Source organism: Hevea brasiliensis, chromosome 4, assembly GCF_030052815.1.
Source record: "Hevea brasiliensis isolate MT/VB/25A 57/8 chromosome 4, ASM3005281v1, whole genome shotgun sequence".
Taxonomy (NCBI): Eukaryota; Viridiplantae; Streptophyta; class Magnoliopsida; order Malpighiales; family Euphorbiaceae; genus Hevea; species Hevea brasiliensis.
In genome coordinates, this window is record NC_079496.1 from 61,139,936 (window position 1) to 61,163,510 (window position 23,575).

The 23,575-nt window shown below is 35.6% G+C and overlaps 1 protein-coding gene across 4 annotated transcripts; it reads right to left on the minus strand.

Annotated features, from left to right (window-relative positions):
- Positions 1-157: 157 nt before the first annotated feature.
- LOC110657253 (E3 ubiquitin-protein ligase RSL1) lies at positions 158-20,593 on the minus strand. 4 transcript variants are annotated; one of them, XM_021814400.2, is made up of 4 exons: positions 20,371-20,593; positions 19,333-19,933; positions 17,552-18,312; positions 158-808 (listed from the first exon to the last, which is right to left on the minus strand). In XM_021814400.2, exons 2-4 carry the CDS (start codon positions 19,750-19,752, stop codon positions 427-429), a joined length of 1,563 nt encoding a protein of 520 aa, XP_021670092.2. In that variant the 5' UTR covers positions 19,753-19,933; positions 20,371-20,593; the 3' UTR covers positions 158-426. The 4 variants fall into 4 exon arrangements, with proteins under 4 accessions (XP_021670092.2, XP_021670094.2, XP_021670095.2 ...); XM_021814402.2 differs by having other exon boundaries at positions 19,333-19,880; positions 20,371-20,558; XM_021814403.2 differs by having other exon boundaries at positions 19,333-19,852; positions 20,371-20,555.
- Positions 20,594-23,575: the final 2,982 nt, after the last annotated feature.

The window sequence follows — 23,575 nt, forward strand, 5'->3', positions numbered from 1 at the left end:
TTTAGATAAATCTTAATAATATATGCATTTTATTTATATTAGATTTATTCATGCATATTTAAAATTACTCTTTTCAGTGAAATAATATTGCTGTATAACAAACAAGAGAAAGATACAAAAATAAATATAAAAATTTGACAAAAATTCGTACCTATAGTTAATTAAAAATTTATCTATTTTTCATTTTCTTTCCAGGAAAAAGCAATCATCATATAGTGCCTCCTCCCTTTTGTTCTAACGCAAGGACCTTTAAGGTCACATCATCCAGCATACAGTTACAAACTACAAAGGAAAAAGTGCCAATTCTGCACTCCCTTGTAAATGCAAATGGAGTAAATCGAGTAAGAAGCTCTTTTACCTCCTTTTTAACCATTGTTCTGAAGACATGCAACTTTTTTCTAATTTCTTAGCAGTCCTATATTAGCTTCACTGAATATAGTCTTCATAGTAGTTGTCACTTATCACGGAGACGAACCTCTCAAGCCAAGGAAGCTGATGAAGATCCTTCATAGCATCTATATACGAGTCTGTACAGCGGGGAGGGGATTGATATGGGTGATGATCACTTAAACTGAATCCCCCGGCGAGAAATCTCTGGATCAGTGCCAGTTGTGATCTCTCCTGATCTGAGTAAGCATCCACAAGCATGGGTAGTGAGTTAAAAGTCTCCCATGCCCATTGTTCTGATTCTTGGACGGACTGTGTAACAAAATCTTCAGAATTGTTTTCATCCCAAAAAGCACATTGACAGGTCTGTTGCCCATCCCTGTATTCAGCACCACAAGAATAACAGAACTCATGCCCGCACCTGGGAAAAGGGAGCAGAGTTTGCTTTAGGAACTTCAAACTATGTGGTGAAAGGTGATTAGAAGTTGGATGCAACCTCTTCATTATTCCCTATGCATGCTCATCAATGACCGAATTGTTTACTGGTGCACAAACAAGTGCAGGCCACTAGCAAACCAATTGACATTATCAGGAGTGGACAATATTATAGCATTTTTTTATTGAAGGGTAAAATATTAAGATTAAGCTGGTACAGAATCATTGAAAGGTTTTAGCTTTATTGATCTCAAGCAAAATTGGAAAACAAAAAATAGATTGAACGAATAATTACTCCTAGAAGCTATCTCATAAGATATCTTGATAGATATTCAAATAACTTCTATCAACATTTCATACTTCATGAAAGAGGCAAATGAACATGCACAGGAAAACTCTGGTGTACTTGTCAGCCTAAATCTTCCATTACCTAAATTAGATCAATGACACAACAAAGAAAGCTTCAGGAAGAAGGGATAGATAGAAAAAAAAAAGTTTATTTTATTTTATTTATTTATTTATTTATTTTGGGTGGGGGTGCACTTTCTTATTTATCAACTCCCCAAATAAATGGAATGCCAACTCAATTAAGCCTTAATCCCAAGCTACTTGGAATCTTTTTTGCTTAGTCCACTCAGCATAGGGCTACATCTTCACAAATATATAGAGCTGCTATCCTTTTTCAATACTTCACCCCACATCATTATACAATTCACTCAAAGGGTGTCACTTCCACAAGAAAACAAGCAAATGAGGACTACATAAAACCTTTTCCACTACTAGTTGCAGTATAATGTCAGCCTTTGTTAAAACCCCATTAACTTGTTTTTCAACCTTTATTATGGTACAAGCTCAACATCATCAAGAACCACATCAGAATCAAACTAACAACGAGTTCTACACTAATAACATGCAGAAAATGAGCAGAGGCTTGATAAGATAATGCCTAACTTACTTTGCATCTAACTTTAGCTCGCTCAAATATAAAATGGCACATGCTATAGGACAATGCAATCACTTGTAATGTGAGGTAATATATCTAAAGAAGTAAAACACTATAAATGACAGTTGCTTGAGAAGTTAGAATCATTGAATCAAGATGCTTTTAGAATGATAATTGAATAAGAACCAAAGGTAGATGGCTTTTTCATCCCTTTTATAATAAATCTTTTGATACAAAGTCAATTTGAAAGTAATATTTTGGACTGCTTAGCCGCTCCAGGGAGATATAATTTAATGCACACAAACACAATTCTCTATTAAGTATTCCTAGGTATAGCACATATTTCCATTCTATGAATTCAGTTATAGCATACACGCCCGAATGTTGGATGAAGAAATAAAAATTCACATGGCAATCAAAATGTTATATATATGTTACATATAAAAGGAGAAAGAAGAGAAATATGGGGGATTGATGAGTTGGCAGTAGAATTGGATTGCTGAGTCCTTTAGATAACGGGTCAAGATTGGCCGGTAATTGGAGGAAAATTAGGAGAATAATTCTGTTGGAAGGGATAGAATTGGTTAAGATTGGATAAGTAGTTGTTAGAGGTTGTTATTAGAATAGTTATAACTGTCAATTGCAGTTACAACAGCTGATGGTAGCTGAATCTTGTATAAAAGGATAAGGAACCCTTGTATTAGATCATCTAATAAAATTCCTATCTTTCTCTTCTATCTTCTCTTCTCTATTCTCTCTCTCTCTAATTCGTTCTTTCTTATTCCCAAGAAGCAGTAACCCTAATCTAATGGTTTCTGTGACAATTTGGCATGACATCTCTATTCTGTGTGGGCTTTGCTTCCAATCTGTTCTACTGGTGTCGCAAGATGACCAGGAGTGTGGTGGTGGGACCGGAGGATGTTAGGGTTGCAGAATTGGATTAGTAATTCGGTAATCTGCAATCTACTGTACAGAGGCATGCAGATGATCTTTCGAGGATACAGGATGAAACGAAGAAGGCTAGCTGCAAGGGCAGTGTGTTTCAAGAAGAAGTAAGAACTTTTATGGGTATTGTATTGAAAGAATTGAAGGGTAAAATAAGTGAAGGGACTAGTGGAAGTGTTGAGTTGCTGAGAATAAGGGTCTTTTGCCTATTCTAACCAAGGTAACTCTGAAAACTCTATTCATAATGATGATAGTAAATCTTTGTTGCCTAAAATAGAGTTGGTTACCTTTGAGGGCAAAGAACCTAGGTTGGCTTAGGAAATGTGCCAAATACTTTGAAGTTTATAAGGTTCCTGAACATCAAAGGGTAGTAATTGCAAGTGTGTTCTTGATGGATAAGGCTGATGCCCGGTTTCATAACTAGACCAGGGGAAAAGTCCTTCTTGGGATGAATTTGAGAGGGCATTCTGTGTTAGGTTTGGGGATGAGGGCTTTGAAGATGTTATAGAAGAGTTTATGAAAATTAGGCAAGAGAATTCAGCAGAGGAATATCAAGATAGATTTGAAGATTTGAGAATTAGATTGGAGAGGTTGTTACCTGAATTGAATGAGGCCTATTGTCTGTCAGTGTTCACTGGGGGTTTGAGGGATGATGTGAGACCCACGGTCAGGATTATGAGACCTGTCAGTTAAACTCATGCCTTTGAAATAGCAAAATGTCAAGAACAACTTCTGGGGTATGATAAGAAAAATGGCCCTAGTTTTAAATCCTTCTCGAGTACTTCCCATACCAGTAGACAAATTCCTATTGCTACTACTTACAAGACTTCCCAATTACACCAAAACTTTCCTAATTCACCAAAAACACCTAATGTTGATACCAGTACCAAACCAGCTGCAGTAACTAAACCCACTACTTCCACCACCAACTCTAATTCTGCAAACCAACCTCCTTTGCTTAAAAATCCACCTTCTTCAAACAAAACAAGTACCAAAAGAGGGGGAAGAAATATTTCCCTGCGCATGTAGGCAAACAAAAAGCAGCAGCAGCTATGACGACAGCTTAGTCTGGATTAGATGAGGAGTTTCAATCCCATAGTATTTGATTTTGATTCTTCCAGAGTTACTTTAAGTACAGCAGGGAAATCTATTACTTTGCAAGGGCTGACTGTGGCAATAACCACTACAAAATTATTGCCCTGTGATTCTTATAAATTGTTAATGCAAAAGCAAGGAAGTGATTTTCAGTCTCCGCCTTTCTGCATTCAGTTTTCTGAGCAATACCAACAACTTGAATTGGATTCACTTGACCCTGTTCTTAATTCTATTTCTGATGACTCAGGTACTTCTACAACTGAATTGCAATTGCCGTTAGATAAATACAAGTCTGTTTTTGAGGACCCTAAGACCTTACCTCCCTTCAGATCTCATAATCTTGCCATACCATACCATTACACCCTACCAATCAACATTAGACCCTATAGGTATCCCCATTTCCAAAAAGCTGAAATAGAGAAACTAGTCAATGAAATGTTAGCCAATTCTGTCATACAACCTAGCACCAGCCCTTATTCATCTCCAGTACTTCTAGTCAAAAAGAAGGATGGCTCATGGAGGTTCTGTACAGATTATAGGAGATTAAATTACCAAACCATTAAAGATAAATTCATTATCCCCATAATTGATGACCTATTAGATTAACTCCATGGGGCAAAAAGGTTTTATAAAATAGACCTTAAAGCTAGTTACCACCAAATTAGGATGAAACCTAAAGATATTCACAAGACAGCCTTTGGAACCCACCAAGGTCATTATGAGTTTACCATAATGCCTTTTGGCCTAACGCACCAGCTACTTTCCAAGCTCTCATGAACCATATTTTTTGTAGAAAGAGATGATTCTCTTTAATTTCAATTAATCTGTACATGGGTATATATATAAAATTGATTCCTATAATTGTGTTCTACTAATTAGGAAGAAATCTTAAATAAGAAATCCTAAATAGGAATACAGAATACAGAATATATAGAGAAATAATATATTGATTGACTTTCCATAACACTCCCCCTCAAGTTGGAGCATAGATGTTAATCATGCCCAACTTGTTACAAATGTAGTCAATCCTAGCTCCATTCAGAGCTTTTGTGAAAATATCTCCTAACTACTCTCCAGTTTTGATGTGTCCTGTTGAGATAATCTGTTGTTGAATCTTTTCACGAACAAAGTGACAATCAATCTCAATATGTTTGGTCCGCTCAAGAAACACCGGATTTGAAGTAATATAGAGAGCAGCTCGATCATCACACCACAATTTCGCAGGCAGGGAGGTCTTAAAACCTGTCTCATCTAGTAATTTAAGTATCCACATTACCTCACATACTGATTGTGCCATGACTCTGTACTCGGATTCAGCACTAGATCGAGAAACTACACTCTGCTTCTTGATTTTCCAAGACACCAAATTTCCTCCAACAAAAACGCAATATCCAGTAGTGATCCAGCCCAGTCGGCATCTAAAAAAATTTAACATTCAAATGCCAATGATTACCATATAACAAACCTATTCCTGGAGCGCCCTTCAGATAACACAAGATTTGTCTCAAGGCTTCCCAATGAGCAACAGTTGGAGAAGACATAAACTGACTTACCACACTAACGGCATAAGCAATGTCAGGACGGGTGACTGTAAGGTAGTTCAATTTTCCTACCAATCTTCTGTATCTCTCTGGATCTTCAAACAACTCACTATCCCCTGCTAACAATTGTAAAGTTGGAGTCATTGGTGTACTACAAGACTTGGCACCTAATTTTTCTATCTCTGTCAATAGATCGAGGACATATTTTCTTTGAGACAAGAAAATACCCTTCTTACTTCTCATAACTTCAATGCCAAAGAAATACTTTAACAATCCCAAGTCTTTGGTCTGAAACTGGGTTTGGAGGAAAGTTTTAAGAGATGAAATACCTGCAGAGTCACTCCTAGTGATGACAATGTCATCCATATAGACTACCAGGAGAATTAGATCAGCCTCAGATTGCCTATAAAATACTGAATGATCACACTTACTCTTTTGCATACTAAATTCCTGTACTGCTTCACTGAATCTCCCAAACCAGGCCCTAGGACTTTGTTTCAACCTATAAAGAGATTTCCGAAGCCTACAAACTTTACCCAACTCCCCCTGAGCAACAAACCCAGGTGGTTGCTCCATATACACCTCCTCCTGAAGATCACCATGAAGAAAAGCATTCTTGATATCCAATTGGTGCAGGGGCCAATCATATGTAGCTGCTAAAGAGATAAACAAGCGAACAGAAGTAAGTTTAGCTACAGGAGAAAAAGTGTCAGAGTAATCAATCCCATATATCTGAGCATATCCTTTTGCTACAAGACGTGCTTTTAACCTAGTCACAGAACCATCAGGAATTACCTTTACTGTAAATACCCATTTGCAACCAATAGCTTTCTTACCAGTAGGCAAAGGCAACAGTTCCCATGTACTATTAGCATCTAAAGCTTCATTTCCTCTTTCATAACAGCACACCAGCTAGGATGAGACTGTGTCTCACCAACAATATTAGGGATAGGAATAGACTCTAAAGAAGTAACAAAACACCGAGAACAAGAAAACAATTGATTATAAGAAACAAAAGAAGAGATAGGGTAAGTACATGAGCGTTTACCTTTACGAAGAGCAATGGGTAAGTCTAGATCAGAATCATGATCAGTATGAGGTATGGGATCTCCCAACGAAGTAGCTGGCGGAGGATCTGAGTCAGAAATCTCCAATCTCCTGGAATAAACATGAACAACGGGAGGTCGGGTAGGTCTAGAGACAGAAGGAACAGGCTGTGGAAGAGCATCGGACATTGGTTGGACAGTATATATTAAGAGATCATCCTCCTCCCCCTGACTCTCATACACAGATGATTGAGAAAAAAATGGAGTGGACTAAAAAAATGTGACATCTGCAGAAATAAAATAACGATTAAGTGTAAGAGAGAAACAGCGGTACCCTTTTTGGAGCCGGGAATACCCAAGGAAGACACATTTGAGAGACTTTGGATCCAATTTAGTAACTTGTGGACGAACATCACGCACAAAACAGGTTCAACCAAAAATACAGGGTTCAATAGGGAACAAAGATTTTGTAGGAAACAAAGCAATATAAGGAATATCCCCATTAAGGATAGAAGACGGCATACGATTGATAAAAAAACATGCCGTTGAAACTGCATTCGCCCAAAAGTGTTTAGGAACTTTCATCTGAAAAAAAAAAGAGAACGAGTTACCTCAAGAAGATACCGATTTTTTCTTTCGGCCACGCCATTTTGGGATGGAGTATCCACACAGAAAGACTGATAAAGAATGTCATTTTGTGTCATATAAGACTAAAATTGTGCTGAAAAGTATTCTTTGGCATTTTCACTTCTTAATATGCGCACAGAAATATTAAATTGAGTTTTGATTTCATTACAAAAGGCACAAAAGATAGAAAATAACTCAGAACGATTTTTCATTAAATATAACCAGATAACACGAGAGTAATCATCAACAAAAATAACAAAATAACGAAATCCAGTTTTAGAAGTAACAGAACAAGGACCCCAAACATCAGAATGAACTAACTCAAAAGGGGATAAAGCCCGTTTATTGACTCTAGACACAGAATGCAAACGATGATATTTTGCAAACTGACACGACTCACATTCTAGTACTGATAAAGACCGAAACTGATAACACAGCTTCTTCATGGTAGACAAAGAAGGATGGCGCAATCTACAATGAGCTTCAAGAGATGTTAAGGTACTGGAGCAAACAAGTGACCGCGGTACATGATTTTCCAGAATATAGAGACTACCTGACTCACGTCCTCTACCAATAATCTGCTTCGTCGTAAGATCCTGAAACAAACACTGGTCAGGAAAAAAAGAAAACAGAACAATTTAAGGTACGAGTAAGTTTACTAACAGAAAGTAGATTAAAAGAGAATTTTGGTAGACACAAACAGAAGACAAAGAAATGGACGAAGTCGAGTTCGCAGTTCCAGAACCCATGACACAAGAAGTAGAACCATCAGCTAAAGTAACAGTAAAGGAAGTGAAATTAGACTGAAAAGCAGATAGAAGACTAGAATTACCCGTCATGTGATCTGTCACACCAGAATCAATAACCCATTTGGATGAGGAAGACACAAGGCATGTAGTGAATTTACCTGACTTAGCAATCGCAGTGACAGGGGAACTGGTAAGCTTTAGAAAATGCCTGATACTGAGAAAACTGTGCAAAATCCTCTGCAGATATCAAAACAGTTTTCTCAGAGAAAGATACTATAGAATCCTCAGCTGCCATATTTGTCATCTGTGATCGCTAATTTTTCTTCTGAAGTTGCGGACAATTATATTTTGTATGGCCAGACTCATGGCAATAATAACAAATGACTCCTCTTGAATCCTAATTAGAACTAGCCTCTCCATTACGTTGATTACTTTTGTTGCCTGTAATTCCTCCTCTACTTCCTCTTCTATTACCCTGTTGTCCATTTGGATTACGGCTAATAAGAGCACTACTGGCAGGCTGTGAAGATTGGGTACTCTCTGTACGAAGGACCCGTGTGAACGTTTCATGCAAAGAGGAAATCTCAGAACTAGAAAGAATCTGAGATTTAGCAGTCTCATACTGTGAAGGAAGGCCTACAAGAAAACTCATAACAGTCAGTTGCTCCCGTTGGGCCTGCTGAACTTTCACATCAGGACTAAAAGGCAACAATACATTAAGTTCCTCATAGACCCGTTTAAAATCCATAAAATAAGCCGTAAGAGACTTATTCTCTTTCTCAGCACGGTAGAATGTCTTACAAACATCATAAATATGAGAGATATTCCCTTTACCAGAATACAGAAAATCTAAGTAATCCATCAATTCCTTAACAAATTCACAGTAATTAATTAAACTAATTACCTCACTGTGAATCGAGTTCCGAAACTGCAAAAACAACCGACCATCCTCCCTTAGCCAAGTTTGTCGTGTATCATCAGTAGGTGGATCTTTAGTAAGGTGATCATCCTTATCAATGCTACGCAAATAGACCCTAACAGTCTTACTCCACTTCAGGTAATTCGAACCATTAAGTTTGTGTTCCGTGATCTTAGTCATCACCGGAATCACATCAGAAATAACATTCTTATTATCTGCCATTTATTGAGACAAAGAAAACTAACCGAAACGCTAATCCAAAGTGCTTACAGCAGCAAAATAACCCAAAATCACAAATCAAGCAAATACCGAAATAGGATCTAAGAGCCAAACTTCAGAAGTCCTTTAATGGTGTACTGGATCAAGCAACAGCACACAGTGATGGAATGAGGGGGTTGAGGCGACGCCGGCGATGTTGATTGGAGTCGAAATGGCCGATCGGCGGCCAAGGTCTCTCCAGAGCTGGGTGGTGAGAACAAATAGTCACCCTAAATAGATAACTTGCTCTGATACCATGTAGAAAGAGATGATTCTCCTTAATTTTAATTAATATGTACATGGGTATATATATACAATTGATTCCTATAATTGTGTTCTACTAATTAGGAAGAAATCCTAAATAGGAATACAGAATACAGAATATACAGAGAAATAATATAGTGATTGACTTTCCATAATATTTTTCAACCCTACTTGAGGAAATTTGTCTTAGTTTTCTTTGATGATATACTTGTACATAGCCCTACCTTTTCTCTCCACCTTAAACATTTGGAAACAGTATTCCAAATTCTCCAACAGAAGCAATTGTATGCTAAGTTGTTTAAGTATTCCTTTGGGAAGTTTGAAATAGAATATTTGGGACATGTGATATCTAGTGGAGTAGCTAATGACCCTGATAAAATCAAAGTGATGGTAACTTGGCCTGTTCCTCAATCAGTTAAAGAATCAAGAATTTTTTTTGGGCCTTACTGGATACTACAGAAAATTTGTCAAGAATTATGGTGTGATTAGTAAACCATTGACGGATTTATTAAAAAAGGATGCTTTTAAATGGTCTGAGGACACTCAAGATGCCTTTGAGTTGCTAAGGAAGGCTATGGCAGAGGCACCAGTCTTAGCTTTACCATATTTCATAAAGCCCTTTATAGTTGAAACAGATGCTAATAGTTTTGGCATGGGGGCAATCCTATAGCAGCAAGGTCATCCTTTGGCCTATATTTCAAAAGCTTTTGGGCTAAGAAGCGAGGTTCTATCTGTGTATGAGAAGGAATTATTGGCTATTACTTTTACTGTTGGAAAATGGAGACATTATCTTGAGGAATGTCCCTTTTTCATTAAAACAAATCGTGAAAGTATTAAATTCTTATTGGAGCAGAGGCTTCATACTAATCTTCAGCAGAAAGGGATTTCTCAGTTGTTAGGGCTGGATTACAAGATTTTATACAGGAAAGGGGTTGAAAACAAAGTGGCTGATGCATTGTCAAGGAGACCAATACGGTTGCACCATCTGAATGCGCTTCAGTATCAGTTTGGCAACCTACTTGGGTGCCTTCTGTAATGAGTAGTTATGATGGTGATTCAGTGATAGAGGGATTAATTCAGATGTTGTCCCTGGATCCTACAGCTCAGCGGGGTTATGAATTGAAGAATGGGATTGTTTATCATAAAGGTAGGATGTATGTGGGACTAGGAAGCCAATTGAGAGACCAATTACTGCAATTGTATCACACATCAGCTTTAGGAGGGCATGCAGGTGTGCAAGCCACTTATTGGAGGTTAAAAGACACTTCTATTGGCCTGGAATGTTAAATTCAGTCATGACTTGGGTTCAAAAGTGTGAAGTGTGTGCTAGGTGCAAGGGGGAATATTGTGCTTATCCTGGATTATTGCAGCCCTTGGCTATACCTACCTAAGCTTGGCAGCATATATCTATGGATTTCATTGAGCAATTGCCCAAATCTAATGGAAAGGATATCATTTTGGTAGTGGTCTGCAGGCTAAGTACAGCCATTTCTTGGCTCTTGCTCATCCATTTTCAGCTTCCACAGTAGCAAGGCTATTTCTAGATTCTATTTTTAAACTTCATGGGTCTCTTCAATCTATTGTGACTGACAGGGACAAGGTGTTTACCAAGAGAATTCTTTAAGTTTTGGGGACAACAATTCATTATAGTACTGCCTACCATCCTCAGACAGATGTTCAGACAGAAAGGCTTAATCAATGGTTAGAAAATTACTTGAGAAGTATGACACATCATCAACCAAATAAGTGGCAGCAATGGCTTCTTTTGGCAGAATATTACTCAACTCCTTAGAGATAATCTGCTAGTTGCTCAAAATATGATGAAACAGCAAGCAGATAAAAGGAATGAGAGGGTGTGTTGGAAGTGGAAGTTTGGGTTTACTTAAAGTTACAACCTCACAGGCAGACTTCAGGGGCCCTAAGGAAGTCCTTAAAACTATCACCTAAGTTTTGTGGACCTTTTCAAATTACTGCTAAGGTAGGGTCTGTGGCCTATAAACTTCAATTGCCTCCTACTTCAAGTGTGCATCTCGTTTTCCATGTCTCTTATTGAAGAAAAAACTTGGAGACAATATTACTTCTACTGTGGCACTGCCTGAGATGTTGGATGGTCACATGGTAGCAGCCCCTAAATCATTGTTGAATACAAGAACTATTTTCAGAAATAAGGAGCCTGTGTTGCAGGGATTGATTAAGTGGAAGAATATGCCTGTTGAGGATGCTACTTGGGAGGACTATTCCTTCATTACAGGCCAATTTCCTAAGTTTCAACCTTCTTGGGGACAAGAAGTGATGGAAATCAACAATAACAACAAGATCCTAGGAATGTTCATGAGAGGATTCAAGATGCAATGGCACAAGAAGCTCCAATCACAAGGACTAGAGTTAAAAAGATGCAAGAATTAATTGAAGAAGCGGTTGCACAAGAAACTAAATATGAAGATACAATCAATAAATTGGGTTCCAAGAAGATAAAAAGTGGCTTAATTTGATCCAAGTTTGCGTGGGAGATGATTAAGAAATATTTGGACAGAATTGATGGATTTTTATGCAAATTTAGTGTGTTTTTTTTTTTTTATTTAGGACAAGGCTAAATGATTTTATTTAATTATTTTTAGTCAAATATGTATTTGGGCCTTAGGTAGGAGCGCAGCCCATTCCAGCTTTTTTTATTAGTTTTTAGGGTTTTATCTTTTTTTTTTTTTTTTTAGCTTGGAGAATTAGGGTTTCAGCCGTATATATAAAGCTAACTTAATACATTTTGAGGAGAACATTACTTTTGATTAAATCAATACAAGAGAGGGATTTTTCCTAAGTTCTTTCTTGAACTAAACTAAATTCTTCAAGAGTGATTAATCTTGTACGGTTTAACAATATTGATATTCTTGGTTCTTGTTTGATTATAGACCTTGGGTCAAGAATCATTAATTTCTACCTTTGAATTATCTTGGTTTTCAATTCTCTATAATTGATAGGTCAAGGTTCGCATCAAATTTGGTATCAGAGCTTTGGCTCCAAATCAGGTTCTATCTATCCTTTGTGCTTTCTTTTTTGTTATTTGTTCTTCGTACTATTTAGTTTTGTGACTTGTTCATCGATTTCCTTATTTCTTTATGTCTTGTGTTTTCTTCTGTGATTCCTAATCTGAATTTTTTTTTCTTCCTTCCTTTCCTTTTGTCTCTTGTTTCCAATAAAAAAAAACTACAGATTTTTTTCTGCAAAAAAAATTCAGATTTGCCTTTTGAGTACTAAAAAAAAAAAGAATTGCAGATTTTTTTTTCGCAGAACTTCAGTTCTGCCAAAAAAAAAAACTGCAGATTTTTCTGCAGAATTTCTGTTCTGCCATTACAGTAAAAAAAAAAACTGCAGAATTTCAATTCTGCAACTTAAAAAAAAAAAAAAAAAACCTTGCAGAATTTCAGATCTGCCACTGGATTAAAAAACAAATTGAATTGCAGCAGCAAAAAAAAAAAAAAAAAAAAAAAAAAGGAGGCAGATTTGGTGTGATACAACTAGGGTTCACTACACATCTTAAATTATTGAATTCTCATCTAGGCTTTTGCTTCTTCACTATTTCGTTTGTTTCAGTTTTTAATAATTTGGTGTCTAATTCTGTTTCTTTGAATTCTAGAGTCCTTTATCATTCTATATTTGTGTTCATTTTTTTTTCTGTTGTTTGTCTTTATTTCGTGTCTTCAGTCTTATCTTGAATTTTAATTTTGTTGAATGTTACAAATTGATTGCTTTGAGTAAGTTTGGTTAGTTCCTTAAAGAGCTAAAAGGAAAAATTAAAGAGTGAAAAAAAAAAAAAGGGGGCAAGAGTGTGTGAACACATAAGAGGGCAAAAGCCTAAATTGTGTGAAACACGAGTGGAGTAACATTGATTGAGTGTAAACACATGAGGGAGAGTTGTGAGGATATTTGCTAACATTCTTTTGTAGGTCTTACAATTATATCGCACAAAAATAGTGAAAAAGAGAAACCAGATCAATTCTTCACAATGCAAGCTATTCAACAACAGTATGAGCAGTTGACTTTGATGCTTGGAGACATAAAGAATCAAATGGAAAGACAAGAGGCTAGACTAAACAAGCAAGATGCTATTATAGGTAACTTGCAAAGGGAGAGGTCTAATGCTAGGAGGCAAGTTAGACACAACAACAATAACCTCCCCCTGAAGAGTTTGAAGATGAGCAGGATGAGGAAGATGAGAATAATGATGATCGGGCTTCAATCATAAACGATGACAGATTTTATCAGAGGAGAGAAAGGCATGAAAGGAGGCCAAGGAGAGATGACAGGGGTAGAGATAGTGTTGACCAAAACATTGGGAGCATCAAAATGAAAATTCTATCTTTTCAATGGAAGAATGATCAAGATGTTTACCTTGAGTAGGAACGCAAAAGTTGAGCTAGTCTTTGACTGTCACAACTATTCATAAGAGAAAAAGGTAAAACTTACTGTTATTAAATTTACTGACTATGCTCTTGTATGGTGGGATCAAATGATTTTAAGCAGGAGAAGAAATAGAGAGGGGCCTATTGATACCTGGGATGAGATGAAAGCTGTCATGAGAAGAAGATTTGTCCCTAACCATCATTACAGAGAATTGCATCAGAGGCTGCAGAGACTCACACAAGGGGCAAAGAGTGTGGAAAAATACCATAAGGAGATGCAGATGGCTATGATTCAGGCAAATGTTGAGGAGGACAGAGAAGCCCAATGGCTCGATTCTTAGGTGGTTTAAATAAAGAAATAGCTGATTTAGTTGAGTTGCAGCATTATGTAGAGCTAGAGGACATAGTGCATATGGCCATGAAAATTGAAAAGCAACTTAGGAGGAAAGGGATGCCGAGGTATGGGAGTAGCGCAAGTTCAATTCCTAAGAGCTCATGGAAACCAAATTAGCCTAAGAAGGAGGATAAGGCTGTTTCTAAGCCTAAGCATGAAGAAAGTAAGAGTAAGTCTCATGGGGATAACAAAGATAAAGGTATGAACTCTTCCCAATCTCAAAGAAATAGGGATATAAAGTGTTTTAGATATTTGGGGATAGGTCATATTGCTCCACAATGCCCCAATAAAAGGTCAATGATCTTAAGGGATAATGGGGATATAGAGACTAAAAGTGATGAATAGTAAGATATCTGAAAGAAAATTTGTTGAATTTGCATAAAACCGAAGTGTGCATTCTTCTATTGGTTTTTCACCTTTTGAGATTGTTTATGGGTTTAATCCTATAATTCCATTAGATTTGATTCCCTTGCCTGTGCATGAGATTTCAAGTTTAGATGGAAAGAAGAAGACTGAATTGGTTAAAAGGATCCATGAACAAGCTAAACAGCACATTGAGAAGAAGAATAAGAGATATGCAGTTCAAGCTAATAAAGGAAGAAAGCAAGTTACTTTCCAACTAGGAGATTGGGTTTGGGTGCATATGAGAAAGGAAAGATTTCCAATTCAAAGGAAGTGTAGGCTTCATCCTAGAGGAGATGGTCCATTTCAAGTGGTGGCCAAGATTAATGACAATGCTTATAAGTTGGATCTCCCCGGTGAATACAATGTGAGTGCTACTTTTAATGTTGCTAATCTTTCCCCTTTTGATGTAGGTGAAGATTCGAGGACGAATCCTTTTGAAGAGGGAGGGGATGATGGAAATCAATAAGAACAACAAGATCCTAGGAATGTTCATGAGAGGATTCAAGATGCAATTGCACAAGAAGCTCCAATGACAAGGACTAGAGTTAAAAAGATGCAAGAATTGATTGAGAAAGTGGTTGCACAAGAAGCTAAATATGGAGATACAATCAATAAATTGGAATTCCAAGAAGATAAAAAGTGGCTTAATTTGATCCAAGTTTGCATGGGAGATGATCAAGAAATATTTATACAGAATTGATGGATTTTTATAAAAATTTAGTATTTTTTTTTTTAATTTAGGACAAGTCTGAATGATTTTATTTAATTATTTTTAGTCAAATATGTATTTTGGGCCTTATTTATGTGTTTTTGGGCCTTAGTTAGGAGTACAGCCCACTCCATCTTTTTTTATTAGTTTTTATAGTTTTATCTTTTTTTTTTAGCTTAGAGAATTAGGGTTTCAACCGTATAAAAAAAGCTAACTTAATACTTTTTGAGGGGAACATTACTTTTGATTAAATTAATACAAGCAAGGGATTTTTTCTAAGTTCTTTCTTGAACTAAATTAAATTCTTCAAGAGTGATTAATCTTGTAGGGTTTAACAATATTGATATTCTTGGTTCTTGTTTGATTATAAACATTGGGTCAAGATTCCTTAATTTCTACCTTTGAATTATCTTGGTTTTCAGTTCTCTATAATATTTAGGTCAAGGTATTCCTTCGTGTTTGAACTTTATTTTGGCTTTCTTGGGATTATAAACCAAACCTGTTCGTGGGTTTGAAGGCATTGTTCTTGAGGTTCGCATCAAGAAGGTTCTCATGCAGGGGGATTTGTTACATATAAAAGGAGAAAGAAGAGAAATATGGGGGAATGATGAGTTGGCAGTAGAATTGGATTGCTGAGTCCTTTGGATAAGGGGTCGAGATTGGTAAGTAATTGGAGGAAAATTAGGAGAATAATTCTGTTGGAAGTGATAGAATTGGTTAAGAATGGATAAGTAGTTGTTATAGGTTGTTATTAGAATAGTTATAACTGTCAATTGCAGTTACAACAACTGATGGTAGCAGGATCTCGTATAAAAGCATAAGGATTCATATCTTTCTCTTCTCTTTTCTCTTTTTATCTTCTCTTTCTCTTCTCTATTCTCTCTCCCTCTAATTCTTTCTTTCTTACTCTCGAGAAGCAGTAACCCTAATCTAAAGGTTTCTGTGACAATAGACAATATATGTGATAGAGTATGTCATTTAAATTGTAACACCTCTGTCATGGGATGCGTCCATTTAAATAAATATCAAGGATGATAGAGTAGAATCATGAAATGCCATGACAAAGAAAGAAACAAAAGATTGAAGCCTATTGCATTGAAAGTGAAACATGTTGTGAAGAAGGAAAAAAAGGGAAGACAGGGGAGAAAAGAAGAGAAAAGGGGAGGGGAAAGAGGGGGGGGGGGGGTGTTGGCAGGCAAGCGGCGCAGGGAGATAGGGAGAGAGAACACGTGCATGTTAAAAGTAATTAAAATTTAGAAAATTGAAATTGTGTTTGTGTGCCGTTATAGATTCTGCAAAAATAGCAATTATCTTGAATATTAATAAAGATAGAGAGCAGGAGAAAGAAAAAGGGGGGTGTGTGTGTTTATTGGATATTGTGCATGTGTCAGAAATGCAGATATTAGATATATGCATGGCAACATGATAACTAATAAGATTAAGAATAACTACATCTGCCAGAGAATGTACATAGCACATAACTACATCTGCCAGAGAATGCATGTAGCACATATTGAAGATAAAATGAAAAAGAGTCATTTAAGATGATTTAGTCATGCACAACACTGAAAATCAAATGCTCCAGTACAAAAGTGTGATAAGTTAGTAGGGGAAGGAGTAAGAATAGAAGGAGACGGCTTAGGATGACACGAGGAGGGAAATAGTATCAAAAGATTTACAAGTTCTGGATATTGATATGGACCTAGTGTCTATCATAGCTAAATGGTGAAAAAGGATCCATATAAAAAACCCCAATTAGTTTAGGAATTAGGCTTAGTTGTCGTTGTTGTCGTTGGATATTGTGAATCTTCTAGGAGCCTATGTTGTATTACATTTAAATAGATTTTTCACAAAAGTATAGTTGCGTAAAATATAACTCTAATTTAGGGTATTTGATGTAATAGTATTTTTTCTGACCCATCATTAACAGGTATTTTTTATTTTATTATTTATTATAATTTGGAGTGTCTAGAATGAGAAACAAAAGCCTGTACAAAAGCTCATACTGGCATAATAACTCTTAATCGGGTAATGACTTGATCAGTAAAATTACAGTGGGGTTGCAGTTTAAGTGAATGATTTTACTCAACCCTCTTCCATCTATTCCCTCTCCTCTGTCCTCCCTAAATTTCATATATATGTATACCTTTCATTACCTAAAGCACACAATGAAACAGGTAAAGCAGGTAAACAATGCTAAATAGGAAAGATTATGATAATTCCATCTATAATCAATTAATTTCCAAGAATTAAATAGGGGATTACCTCATCAGTTTTTGCCTATAAGCAAATTCTTTCTCAAAACCAGAGAAATGTCTATATATACTTACTGGGAAAGGGTGAAGGGGGGAGAGAGAGAGAGTGAAAGAAACACAATAAGGAAAAGAAACCAAAAAAAAAAAAAAAAAAAGAGTAAAGTTTGATAATTGCAACTTACCAGCAGGTCATATGATAACAACCTTGCATGAGCTCAATCATCCTCCGGCATTGTTGGCACCGCCTCCACCTTTTATTTTGTGCCAGACAATGCAAGGCAATGTCTGCAGTATCTCTTTCTTCCAATGGCAGGTTCTGAAACTCTTCACAGCTCATCAAAGAATGCCAAGGAACACCACATTCCACACAGATAAACCTTTGACAAACTGGGCACTCAACACAACTGTTATCAGACTGAATTGATGAACTTGCTCTAGCTGACGGACATTCAAGGGGATCAAGCAGGACAGAACAATTTGGATATGGGCAGTAGATTCTATCTGAGTGGAGAACATCAGCTTCTGCAAGAGCTTTCTCCAAACATTGATACAAAGTGAGAGGCAAAAACGATCTGCATTCTGTGCTGGAGATATAATATTTGCATCCTAACTGAGGGCATCTGATTGGTACTTGAGATGACCGTACTTTTCCATCAACATAGGTTCTCATACAATGTGAACAAAATTTGTGGGAGCATTTCATTGTGATCATCATTGGTGATATCTTTTCCTCACAACAGATGGAACAGTTGTCACGTGATTTATTTCCATCGGCAGGAAAAGAGACAACCCCAATTGCCACTTGGGCTAAACGCAATGGCCTCTCAAGATCAAATCTGGGAATGACTTCGAGTACAAACATTTCCAGGTTACTGGCATGTTCAAGGATCCTTTGCCTCAGAGCAATTAGAAGCGGGATCTCAACTTTCTCCTCATGTGTTATCTATCAAAAGTACACATCACTAAAGCCGCTTGGAAAGTATAAACAAGAAGATATGCGGTATTGAACTTACAATAGATTATGCAAAGGTGAATTAAAGATACATAGATTAAATCTATGAAAGGTACAGAACTTGTACCACAAATAAATGAGTGAAGAACATAAATTTTTTCATTGAAGATAATCTGCAACAAAAGCAGATGGCTACTACCTCCTTTTCTCTCTTTTCCACTCAACTTAATACTATAATAACTATAGGCAACGGTTGATAGAAAACCAAACTACTAAAAATGTTTGCCAATATTAAAATACCAAAATGTGAAAGCTTTTAAGCTGCAATTTCTGAAGCAAAAATAAGAAAAGGCCTTCCTCTTGGAATAAACATTTAAAAATGGAATGTACATAGCTACAAAACTAACAATAGATATGACAATTATAGAGGCTTTTCCCTCCCTTTTAAGCGTTAATGTAGGAACAACAATTGGGCAAGGTGGCATCCACATTTAAAAGTATTTCTTATCTTCATAATTTTATAGATTGTTAAAATAAAACATATTTTCACACATTAAATTTTGAAAATGGTGAGTCGATGTTTCAGAGGAACAGGAAAGAGAGGGAATATGGTGAGTCGATGTTTCAGAGGAACAGGAAAGAGAGAGAGAGAGAGAGAGAGAGAGAGAGAGAGAGAGAGAGAGAGAGAGAGAGAGAGAAATAAATGGCATATCAGCGAAGATAAATAAGTTTTCACATATTTATGCAAGTCAAAAATTGTTATATAAAGATTCACTTTTTGTAAATCAGGGTGGGACAAGTGTACTGGAAATTTTAGGGGTGGGGTAGATAAATCTGTCCGGGCAGGATTAAATTCAAGTCTCTACCTGAACTATTCTGTTAAGATAAATTTTATCATGTAACATTATGCTGTTAAAGAAAAAAAATCACTTGCAGCTGCTCATCTGATCGCATGAACTTTAATAAAATTATAAAACAAGATACAAATATCATGTGAAATGAGAAGCTCACCTGATCATATAACATGTCAGAATCAGTAAATGCATACACTCGGCAGATGTTATGCTGTAAAGCCTCAGTCAGACCATCCATGAGAGCCAAATAGTCAGCAACAGATTCCTCCACATAGAAATCCAGCTTCTTTTGCACCTGAATGAGAGGAACGTTTGCTGTTCTTTCCATGACAACACCAATTCCAGAAAACCCAGAACCAGAGTCCCCTGCCTCGGCTATTGAGATGCCTTTGAAAAACATATTCACTGAAAATTCATCAAGATTTTCCCCAAGCTCTTCCTTCTCTGTTTCTTCATGCTCCTTCCATACTTCATCATCTCCGCAACAGCTCCGAAACTCTTCCTCATCTTCTTCCAATTTTATTTCCCTGAGCAAATCCACTGAAGGCACTTCACCAAAAGCTATCTGATCCTCCATTTTCAAGACCACCCTCCGGATAACTCCCGAGATGGTTCAGCAAATATTTTAACTTAGATTAATTTATATCAAACTCCAAGCAAAATCCACAGCACAAAACCTGCATCTCCGTGTTTCAGCTTCTATTTCTTCGCAAATCACAGGGAAAAATCCGTATTAAAATGCAATCTCTTAGCTCCCTCTACAAATCCAAGAGAGAGAAAAAAAAAATCAAATGATCCAAAACTCCAGATTCTAGCACCCACATCCTCTAAGATACCCAAAAAGAAAAGTTGCATATCAACCAATGATCTTAGTGCTACTAGCTCAAAATTAAAATCCGACAACACTCATTAACAGAAAAATCAAAATCTCATATTTATCAATAAAATCCCACCAAAAAAATTCAAAAATAACCAAAAAAAAAAGACAGTTTACAGTTTTAGGCACATCAACATCATCAATCGAAATCTATGCAGTAACCCACGCCACTCCAACATCTCTCCATTTTTTATGCAAAATAATAAGCGATCTAAAGATTAAAAATAAATAATTAAGCATATGTCATACATATAAATTTTTTTTAAAAGAAAACGAAGAAGAATATTAATTTCAGGACAAGAAGTGAAGCTTCCATACCATGATGCCTCATTGTGAAGGGAATTTAATTCTGATGATTGTCTGTTAAGGGTTCTGAGCCCCTAATCTGACAATAAATATTATGCCCCTTTTTTTCTCTTTCCTGTTTGGCTTGCATTAAGAAAGATTATCAACTGATTGAGAGAGAGAGAGAGAGAGAGAGAGAGAGAGAGAGGTGTGCAACAGTGCAAGTGTTTGGTGTTTTATGATTGAGGCAAAAGGAAACGCAGGTTGCTTTGCTGGCAGTCTTGCTTGTTTCTTGACATTTTTTTTTTTTATTTTACATGGGTGTTGAGGTTTTTACCTTTCTCGAGAAATTCCTCAATTTAAATATTGCCACGTCAGTATTCATCCAACAAAAACGTTAAAAAAATTCTTCTAATTTTTTTTTTAAAACAAAATTCTTCTAATTTAATAATTGCTAACAATTTATTGTAATAAAATAATATAATAGACTTATGTGCGCATTTCATATTAAATTTACTTTATTTAACTAATTTTTTAAACTGCATTGCACATCATTTCTACACATAATATGTATCCGTGATTTTTTTTTATATAATTTTTATTAATTTTGGTCTACAACATAATATTATCATAATAAATTAATTTTTAATAATCTGTTAAATTTAATTTATGTTCATAATATTAAATTACTATTACACTTAATTAAAATTAATTTATATTTTTTTAATTTTTATTTGTTTAATTTATTAGTCTTTAATAAATAGTTAATTTACTTTTAAAATTACCTAGGTTGACATATAACAATAATATTTTCCTCACTATTAACAATAATACTAGTGTTTTTATATCAATAATAACTTTTATATAGTCATTCATCATAAAGAAAAAATAAATTGTATAAAACAAATAAATAAATAAATGATTCTATTCAATAATATATTATATAAAAAGAAATTAATTAATAATGCAAGCATTGCTTGTAGCTCTGGGAGCTCAATCATCATCCTTCCATGGACAACATGGAAATAGAAATATTTGTCGCGTTATAAATTTTGTTAGACAAGATCTTCCATCTTTCATTTCTGCATTAGGTTCATCTTATGATATATTTAAAAGTATGGATGAATTAAGTAGTCAAATAAGTCCTATGAATTATGGTAGTGCACTGTCACTGTAACTATAATTAATATAAGAACTTGCCAACCCCAGATGTGCCCTTATGCAAATAATTTTGCTGTTCAAGGCATTGCTCTAAGAAGGCTCCACTATCATATGGAATTTCTAATATTTCTCCTAGAAATAGAGAGGAAAGGGATATAAATTACAAAAAAAATAAAGATAAAGTGCATTAAGCTGTAATAGAAGTAACTGCAGTAAAGTGATAGTATGTCAAAAGTCATTCGAAATATTGGTTCAATACATTCAGCTTTAAAAAGGTGATCAAAAGAAACTTAATAACATTTATAACAACTTTTAGAGGACCTTAATAGGGAACAGCAAGAGAGAGAACAAAAAAAGTTATTCAATGGTGTCAATAAATGCACAAACGCACAGCATAAACATGTAACAATCATTCATTTGTGTGTGAGGTGTAACACCCTCACTTTAGATAGTCTGTACATGCTACTGTTGCAATAAACTAATATCTATTCGGACAGTTAGAATGTCTGGAACTACACTTAAATTAGGGTGAGGAGACATAAATTAACTGAATAAAGATCAAGAAAAATTAAAAAAAAAATAAATTAAATTAAATGTTAATAAGTTAAACGAGCTGGAACTTCGGTGATGGCTGATCTTAATGGAAAGTGACTGTGAATACAATTGCCGACCCTAGACCCGCGAGGAACCCTGTGACATTAATATTTGGGGCTAAATTAGAGGATTTACGAGATTTAAATGACATTAAAAAAGTCAAAGAAAATTCAAGAAAATTAAGTCAATCGGTACAGATAAGTATAACCCGATAAGCACAATAAAGGGTATTTTGGTAATTTCACCCTTAGAGATAAATTTTGACCTAAATGTCAATTAAAATGAGAAAGATTAAAACACATAAAATAAATTAAAATCATGAAATATGCAATGGAAATGAGAAAAGAAAGAAAATGAAATGAAAATAGAATTATGACTTAAGTATGATGTCATAATGACATCACTAAAATTTGTTGTAACACCCCTTACCCGTTTACAGTGTAGCCAAGCAAGATATGCCACACAGTATGCCGGAGTACCATATCTTATTTCATTACAATTTACTCTTTCTTAATTAATTTATTTATTTATTATTAGTCACTAAGTAAAATTTATGTCATTTAATTTATTTATTGAAATTATGAATTAATTTAAGGCTCCGAAAATTTTACAGAAAATCTGGCAGAGTGCCGGCTAAAAATGGAGAAAATAGTTTCTCGGAACCTGTGAAAAACACTCTCAAATATTCATTCATATTCTCAAACTCCAATAACCATCAATATGGTCTCAACAATTCTTAACATTCACAACCATCTCAAGTTTTCAACATGAGTCCACAATTTCATTCAGATCAAAATCAAACAAAATTTTATAAAATATGTGCATCAACATATGATTACATAAATTTACTATTTACATGAGTTCATAATTTACAAATCACAAACTACTACCTATTACAAAATGCAAATACAAAATTTCAAAAGGAACCTAAAGGTCCTACCATTGATGCACTGTAGATAAGAGGTGACTCTGACTTTATGCAGATCTGTGACCTCACCCAGTCTGTGGTCTGCTGGGCTCTCTATCTGTAACACCCTCACTGTAGCAATTCCGTACATTCTACTGTTTTCAGTAACTAATGTCAGCCTGGACAGCTAGAACGTCTAGAAAAAATATTTAGACTAAAGTGAGTAGTCATAAATAACTCAAATAATGGTAAGAAAAATTTAGAAAAAATTTTAGAAATAAAATACGATCAAGTTAAATGAACCGGTGCCTTAGCGATGGGTAACCCAGTGGGAAGTTGTGATCCATGTAGCTAGGAGCCCTAAACCTGGGAGAAAATTCATGAAATAATTTTTGGGACTCCAAAGAATAGTCATTGAGATTTTGATGGCATTAAAATACCAAGAAAATACTTAGAAAAATTTTTAGATCAGTATAGATAGTTTTGGCTCCTTAAGCCAACGGAGGGCATTTTGGTCATTTCGTCTTCAGAGACGATTTTTCACCAACTTGTCCAGTTACGTAAATAATTATTATG